Source organism: Halichondria panicea, chromosome 12 (assembly GCF_963675165.1).
Source record: "Halichondria panicea chromosome 12, odHalPani1.1, whole genome shotgun sequence".
Lineage (NCBI taxonomy): Eukaryota > Metazoa > Porifera > Demospongiae > Suberitida > Halichondriidae > Halichondria > Halichondria panicea.
This window is the reverse complement of record NC_087388.1, coordinates 4,772,759-4,781,092: the sequence shown is the minus strand read 5'-3', so window position 1 is coordinate 4,781,092 and position 8,334 is coordinate 4,772,759. Positions and strand designations below refer to the sequence as shown.

Here is an 8,334-nt window from a genome sequence, read left to right as displayed (position 1 = left end):
GAGAACACAGAGAACGATAAGAACGCTGAGAACAGGAGAACCATGAGAACACAGAGAACCGTGAGAACGCGGAGAACCATGAGAACATGGAGAACCATGAGAACGCTGAGAACCCTGAGAACGCTGAGAACGTGGAGAACTATGAGAACGCTGAGAACAGGAGAACCATGAGAACGAGGAGAACAGGAGAACCCTGAGAACGCTGAGAACGTGGAGAACCATGAGAACGGGAGAACTATGAGAACGCTGAGAACAGGAGAACTATGAGAACGCTGAGAACAGGAGAACCATGAGAACGAGGAGAACAGGAAAACCGTGAGAACGTGGAGAACCAAGAACGCGGAAAACTATGAGAACGTGGAGAACCATGAGAACGCGGAGAACCCTGAGAACAAGAGAACCACGAGAACGCAGAGAAGGAGAACGCATTATTATCGCAACATAATAATTATACATTAATATTATAATTATGCATAGTCAGCATATTTCGTGACATTTACACAAAGTAATAACCTAAATTTTCCTCTGGCTTTCTGGTGGGTGGTTACCAATGCGCATGCGCAATTCCACAGTTACCCAACTTGACCTTCTACAAATTAAAGTCAACTATCCATAGATATTAAAATACCGTATAGCGGGTAAGTTTCGTGGGGTAAAAAATTCGTTCAACTCGAGAAAGGGTAGTTTTCGTGAGTAAAAATTTCGTTTAGTCTCGTGGCTGCACGGCATTCCTACGTTCAGATAAGCCACGCCTACGATAAAATTTCGTGGAGGTCAGCCTGCCCACGAAAATAACGAATATTTTACCCCACGAAAATTATACCCGCTATACGGTAGCCAAGAAAACATAAGCTATACTGACATAACCTTTTGTAGCAAAAACTCTTCAAATATTGTTGTCGTAGACGTTACTGTATGAGAACAATGATAACTAATTCTAATTGTACAACAAGTTTTATAACTAGTAAATAGACTGTTCTAATAATTATTATGCTAGATCTAGATCAGTATTGTACGCATTTACAGGACAATTCATTGTTGACGCTCAGTCAGGCACAGGGTTGCTCGTAACACTTGAACTTCTCACTGGTCTTCTCCCGAGCACGTACCTAAAGTGCACAAAGAGAGAATACAACTAACACTACATGCACTATGGGCAGCATAATTATTATGGGCTACCAGCCTCGTCTCCATGCATGCCCACTTTAATTCTCTTCTCATTATGGATTGGTATAATAACTGTAGATGGCTCCATCTATAGAGGCATGCATGCGTATATATAGGAAGCTACTATCGTAATTGTTAATTATATTTATTCGACTCATTTCTAAACCGCCATAATGCCAATTAACATTTTAGTTTTACCTTGAGATAGGCCTCTCCATCAGCTCGTCTCGTACACACCGCCCACCTTCTGAAACACTTGGCCTTGTCGAACTCATTCTCAATACCAGAGCACGTTTTGCAGCTACTTATCAGGGGGCGATACTCATCGTCATAGTAACAGGTATGACAGTAGGTCACACGGCACTTTGCATCACACATGATACCCTCAGGTTCTCTCCTGATAGATTAGACAACAGTTTGAAAGTTAAGCGGATGTATTGTACTATTGTGTGCATGTATATGAACTCACAGGGTACAAAGTGCTGTTCTGGTAGGCCGGGCTGAGCAATACTCCACAGTGCAATATGGTGGACAGTCTGAAAGTGAAAATATGTATGTATAGCCCCATAACATATAATTGACTCGTTAAATCAACGTTTACACTCCACAATAATTAATCAACCCACTGTTAGGGTTGCATTGTTGAGTGCATTCCTGCAGAGTCTTATAGTTGTTATTGTTTCCACCACAACCTCCGTAAGTGAACATCTCACACTTTCCAGTCTTTGCATTGAAGAAGTAGCGAGGGATGAGAGCAAAGCACGAACCAGTATCAGCCTCCATATCACAGTTAACTGCATAATTCAGTTATATCATATAATTTTATGCATGTACTATATAATAGTCACTTCATGCAGTTGCCTAAACATAATTATGAGAACTACGTAAGATCCCAATCATGCAAAACATAATTATGAACTACCGTTTGAGTCAGTATTCCAAAAGTGGTAAAGGCAGGGGCTCTAGGAATTAGGAAAAGTGGTCCTTAAAGTGTCACTGACATCATTCAACATGCACTGTCAAGATCACCTCACGCATGATGAAAATGTAGCTGATCTAGAGACTAGCTGACTCAGCAGTAGCCAGCCCCACCCTCTTTTCATGCAAAGAAAACTTAAAATTAATTTGCGTTATTGTGACAGTAACTGTATAGCTCCACTCAGTACGTTTAATATTTGGTATATGAACTAACTGCATGGAAGGGTGGTTCGTACAAACTGACCCTGGAGCCACCCCCTGCATGAAAAGTGCTTTTTCTATATAGCTCAACTGCAGATTCAAGTTACTAAGCAAGCATGCACACAATGTAGTTATACCTGGCACTGCAAAGGCAATCACACTGGTTGACCTCTGTCCATCTGGACTGAAAGCAGTGATGTTGTACGTATATGATCCAGGCCCCAAACCATCCATTGGAAGTGAGAATATTGGTCCAGGTCCACCTGTAAAAATGCATGGAAATTTTCTCTGAACTGTTAAGTTGGCATTCGCAAGGTACTTCAACAGTAAAGCAATAGTAACTATATACGCATGCAAGGTCCGCACCTTTGCTATAATTATGTACATTCTGTGAAAATTGTATCCATGATGATACTTGAAAATAGACAATTTACGAAAATATTTATCCCTGCTATACCTGCTACAGGTGCATATATACTTACAAGCAGTTAATGATTGGTTGTTGAGGGAGCAGTTATAGATAAGAAAAACAAAACCATCGAGCAAAGATGAGCATTCAACAGATAAACCATCACTAGAGAGACTGCAAGATAGCTCCAGCAATTGTTCTAAAATATCGAAGAGAGAATAATGGAATTATGAGATTCAATATCTTATAGCTATACCTTCACAATATATTCGTGGTAAAGTCCACAATCCAATACTTTCACAAGTCCTAATTGAGCTATTTCCATCAACAGCGTAGCCATCATTGCAGTTGTAAGTAGCTGTACTCCCAGGGTCTGTTCCAGACACAACCACTTGTCCGTTATCAACAGGTAAAAATGCATAGCACTGTGCTGTAAAAGTGCATAAAGCACATTGCTTGCATAATTATTGTTTATGATGAATTTTACAGTTTATCGAAATTGATAGATCTACATGTATCATCTGCAGAATATTCTACCTGGACAAATTATGTCAATGTCGTCGCAGCAATCTCCAAACCTTCTACATGAGGGATCACAGTAACAAGGATCGAGTCCACTAAACTTCCCAGGACATAATTGACTTTCACAACAGTTGTTACGGCCAGCGTCCAAGCATGTACTAGGGCAGGTATCAAAGCCAGCAGCCCTGCATGAACTAGGGCAGGTATCTCTGATATCACTACAGCAATCACCACGGATACGGCACTGGGGGTCACAGAAACAGTTCGGAGGACTGCCTGTACAGTTTCCACTAGTACTGTCGCAACATTCGTTATGGCCAGCTGCCAAACATGTTCCTGGAGAGAGGAAAGGGAGAGTAGTATTATATGGCATGGGAAACGTAATTATAAGTTGAGTTACTAGGATTGACCAGAAACTACCAACACCTAATTATATCGAAACTATAATAATGACATAATTATATAGCAGTATAGTTTACTGTGACAATACATACACACATACACGCACCGGGAATTTCACAAGTGAAACCATCTTCTCCAAATCCAAAGCACACCTCGTTGACAGCACAAGGATTAGAATGGCGGCATGGATGTGGTACTAACAGGATAACATGAATTACGAAAAAATTTAGTTAAAATTATTTGTACACCTCCTGCAGTGAAATTAGTTACTTGTCCTGGACACGGAGCTGGTTCTGTGCAAATAAAAGGTACAAAATACTGAACACACCACCTTGTTCAATGAATATACGTATGTACCTGTTGATGGACAACTTGCCAAGTTGTCCTGTATAGTTAGATTATGTTATAATTATACCAAATTCAATTAATCTCACTTACGTAGCACACACTGGCACAAGATGGACAGATGTACGAGCCTTGGTAACGAATACTGCCCACATTGACATCCACAACAACCTATTATGGGTGCATGTTTTGTGGTTGGCCATAAAACGTGGTTAATGGGAGCAAAGGGGGTTATTTTGGGCAGTGCTGTTCACTTATCACAGATAAGGTACATTATTTGGTACATGCAGGGTCGCCTTATGGTTAGGTATTCTAATGTTTGGATATTTCGAGCATGGGCAGTATATAGATTCAACTCCATGTGACCCTATCTCTGCAAAGTTAGATCGTCATTCTATGCTGCTAATTACTTGTGATTTTTTCTGCTTCCCTGCCTTGTTCCATATGAATAATTATGTCATACCTCTTTAATTTCTCAGGCCGGGGGTTCCCTGTGCATCCCGGCCTTTTATAGGTGAGGTTATATACCCCTTTTTGATTAGCCAAGGCTCTGCCCTTCCAGTAGCGAGGCCATGCCCTCTTTAAGAACTTACTTATTGGGCCCAAATTATCTGTTTTGGCTGGTTATGCACACCTCTCCCCTCTATTGGCTCAGTTTAGTTTATTCAAGATCATAGATGCATGTGATAAAAGATGCCATACATGCATGGGGTATTAGCATCAAATATTTAGGTGCTATAATTTATATGCACTATAGTTGATCCCCACCTCTTCTCCTTCACAAGAGCACGGAATGGACACACCCTCCAGAATGATCTCAACTCCAGTTGATGTACAGTTATACTGCAAAAACAACGAGAGCACTTTTACTGTACAATACGTGGAATCTCAGGTAAATAAACCTTGAACATATCAAGCAAATTTTCTTGTATAATTATTATTGCCTCAAAGTATATCAACATTTTAATACTGCTATACCAAATAACATCCTGCATCAGGAGTGTACTCTCTAGTGTCAAAGTCGCTTGTTCTGTTCCAGTCCGTGCCCAACTGGAAGCAGCGAGAGCTAGTTCCATACAGCTGACCACCGTTGTTTATTGAATTTCTGAAAACATCTGAGCAACTTCTCTATTGAAATCAATTGAATGGATCAGTAAAAATTATTAATTTATGACAGTGGCACTTTATAGAATGCAAAAACTACTTGAAGGATATTTGAATTACTACATAATTATACAGTATACTGTATAGCTGGTGACTTTGGTGAATGAGGCAATAATTATTGTAGCCTTTATTAGCGATTTTATTTTGACGATCATGCTGCATGCATGCATTACGTGTGATATACTGGGACTAAGTAAGTATATTACACCAGGAACCCAACTATTTAATTTTGGTGACCCTCACCCTGATACACCAAAATTAATCGCCAAATTTACCCACTATAATCATACATAACAAGAGATAGCAAAAAAACTTACCGTACGTGTATCTTCAAATGGACAGTAATCTCCTGATGCAATAAAGCTACCCCACGCCTCGTTCTCGAAATACTATAGCAAAAAAGTACCTGTTATATAGAAACTGAGAGACAGTGGCAACTCACTTGATACTCAGGACGTGGCCTTGCAAATATGTAGAGGGTACACATCGACAAATGCTGATGATCAACGGTACACCCACGAGTGGTATCAGTCACTTCATTGCAGTAGGGGGATATGTTCATTCCACTGCATTAGTATTATAGGAATGTGGTAATAAGAAAATTGCAAGTGTAAATTGAACAATGTGAGAGTCAGATGTTTATAGATGTGTGTACAACTTAGTATACCAGCTTAGTGTATGGAGATCTACTGTGCAAACCGAAAATTCACAGGAATGGATATCTTACTTTGCTTGTTGCTGATCGATGTACTCCTTACAGCTGCCGTGAGGTATCGTACAGCCAGTGTTCAGGCCCCAGGCCAAAGGCTCGGCCATTTCATAGTTTGGAACATACCATCTATTAGTATAGCACATTGCATTAGCTTGTGACAAGGCTGATCAGAATGATTGTGTATATAGCTATACCCCTGTTGTGTTCAACGAGGGGGAAACAAGTTACTAGCACCATTTAGTCAGAGGAAAAGTCTCTATAAGCTATCAATTTGGCCAGTTATACCAGTATAAACAAAAAACATGCATGTACTGTTAGATGTTATATACTGTTATGTACAGTTGGCTGAAAACAAAGCCATATAATATACTGGACATCCATATCTCTAAGTGCTAAGCTTCGAGGCCATAATATGCTAATTGTAAGTTAGTTGTGCATGCATGTCTTTCAATGCAGTACACAGCATTGCCAGGCATGCCATCCAATATTTATTAGAACAAACTGATCTGCATGTATAGCTAATACCAGACCATGCAAAACTTGATACTCTATAGCTATATAGATTATCTATAGAAGGGATAACATACCCACTGTCTTCCATAAGTCCAAAAGTTATCCTTGAGAATGGTGAAGTAAACAGTACAAGTGCAATCATCCCTTCATTCTGAAAAGGTATAAGATCAAAACATGTGATATTTTTTATTATTATTTTTAGTCCTTTGCATGCATTTTGCCTCCTGCATAATATAGTCATAATCACTATATTATAGTAACTTACTCCAAGTACTCTCTGCTCCCAATGAGAAAAAGCTGATGCACCTCCCTGATTTTCTAATTCAACACCACGGATGTCAGGGCAGTCAAAGTGGATACGAGCTTGCTCCTGCAAATGTATTTGGACTACTGCTCTGATAGCTAGCACAATTTTGTAAACTGCAGTCAAGGTTTAATAGTAGTACCACCTTAATTAGAGATTGTATACTGTGACTACAGGCTAAAACTACACATTTATTTTTGGGGATGTCTGGTCACTATTGTATACATGCAAGATATTAAAATCACATGTGGACAAACCAATTTATTCGCAGCTAGCTAGTTTGCTCTTGCTTGGGCCTGAGCCAGATTTTCATAAATAGAGTTCCTTTGCAGCCACATGTGGTGCAACATTAAATTACAGTAACATTATTATCTACACGTTCAGTTTAATATGCTAATAGTTAGCTGTTTCTTAATCATTAACTGTTATATTAATTATCCGTTTTGTAAGCTGATAATTGATCGCTGCTACCAGCTAGCGTTAACTTTGTAAGGGCAACCACTGCACAATCGGCAAATCACGGACCTGCCCACTAACACGTATACTAGTCAAATCTGCATGATTAGTACTGCCAACATTCCTGCAAAGGCCACAGAATCAGTGTACAACAGTGACCAGACATTCCCTCCCCAAGATTAAACTCGCTCTAAATTGATAGAAGGTTCAACAATTTGCGATATAATATTTTGCTGATCAGACAAGAATTGTTATGTCATATACAAGTATACCAGCAGTTTAATTGACCTAAAGTCAGTGACTGCATGGGGAGTCTATTACATGCACCAGTATAACTCTTTTTTGCAAGGATTATTATAGCATTTGCAAAGTTCGCATATCTTTGCTACTTTACGCACAAAAATTGTAGTAATACGGTATCACATCGGTCTCTATAACTACTGTACAAAATTCTATGTGTATAACATTACAGTACATACTACTGTCAGTGCGGATTGACTTACAACGGCGTTTGGAGTGACAAGGAGGGTCACGTTATGTTCGATAAGTCCATTCCTTGTTGACCAATCAGTGTACGTCTCTGTCTGTATTGTAGTGTTGCCAGCCTCACTGCATGCATGGAGGGAGGGATGTCTCTTATACAACACATGTTTTGGATACGTACAATGAGCTACTGCATGAGCTATTATTTACTGACTATGATTATGCACAATTCAATTCTGCATCGATAATTATATACACTGCTACAACTATCATGCTAGTATACTAAATTCATCCATGACTACTGATGGAATCTCCGGACACCGTGCATTGGGAACAGGCCTTTGGTTGCTCTAGAGTGGTGATCTTAGATGAGAGGTTAACATGTATAATTATGCTCTGTGAGTAATTTCCTACAGTGAAAATTGTGCAGTTATAAGTATCTTAGCAATAATTATTATAGTTTTTGCTGATTCAGGGTGTGGCTGCATGTCCATTCTTTCCATTTCTAAAGCTGATGGGGATTAGAAAGCTGCTCTTTGTACAAAGTAGAGAGGTGGCCGTTCCTGAGAGATTGCTTTGCATGTATAGTTACATATAGTTTCAAATCCGGACTAATTTGCTAATTTTGGTCAAATACTATATGCATGGTCGATCCAAACTTTAAGAAAATCATAAATG

The 8,334-nt window shown here is 39.4% G+C and overlaps 1 protein-coding gene across 3 annotated transcripts in view; it reads right to left on the bottom strand.

The window, feature by feature from the left end:
- Nucleotides 1–868: 868 nt before the first annotated feature.
- Nucleotides 869–8,334, bottom strand: part of LOC135345221 (leishmanolysin-like peptidase) — a 33,719-nt gene continuing 26,253 nt past the window's right edge. The window contains exons 25-29 of one of the 3 annotated variants that reach the window (XM_064542604.1): nucleotides 2,484–2,609; nucleotides 1,794–1,961; nucleotides 1,637–1,703; nucleotides 1,366–1,564; nucleotides 869–1,109 (exon numbers count right to left, since the gene is read on the bottom strand). In XM_064542604.1, coding sequence (XP_064398674.1) covers nucleotides 1,050–1,109; nucleotides 1,366–1,564; nucleotides 1,637–1,703; nucleotides 1,794–1,961; nucleotides 2,484–2,609 — 620 coding nt within the window. In that variant the 3' untranslated portion in view covers nucleotides 869–1,049. The remainder of the gene's footprint in view (nucleotides 1,110–1,365; nucleotides 1,565–1,636; nucleotides 1,704–1,793; nucleotides 1,962–2,483; nucleotides 2,610–8,334) is intronic. The other 2 variants (XM_064542607.1, XM_064542605.1) reach the window with 2 other exon arrangements.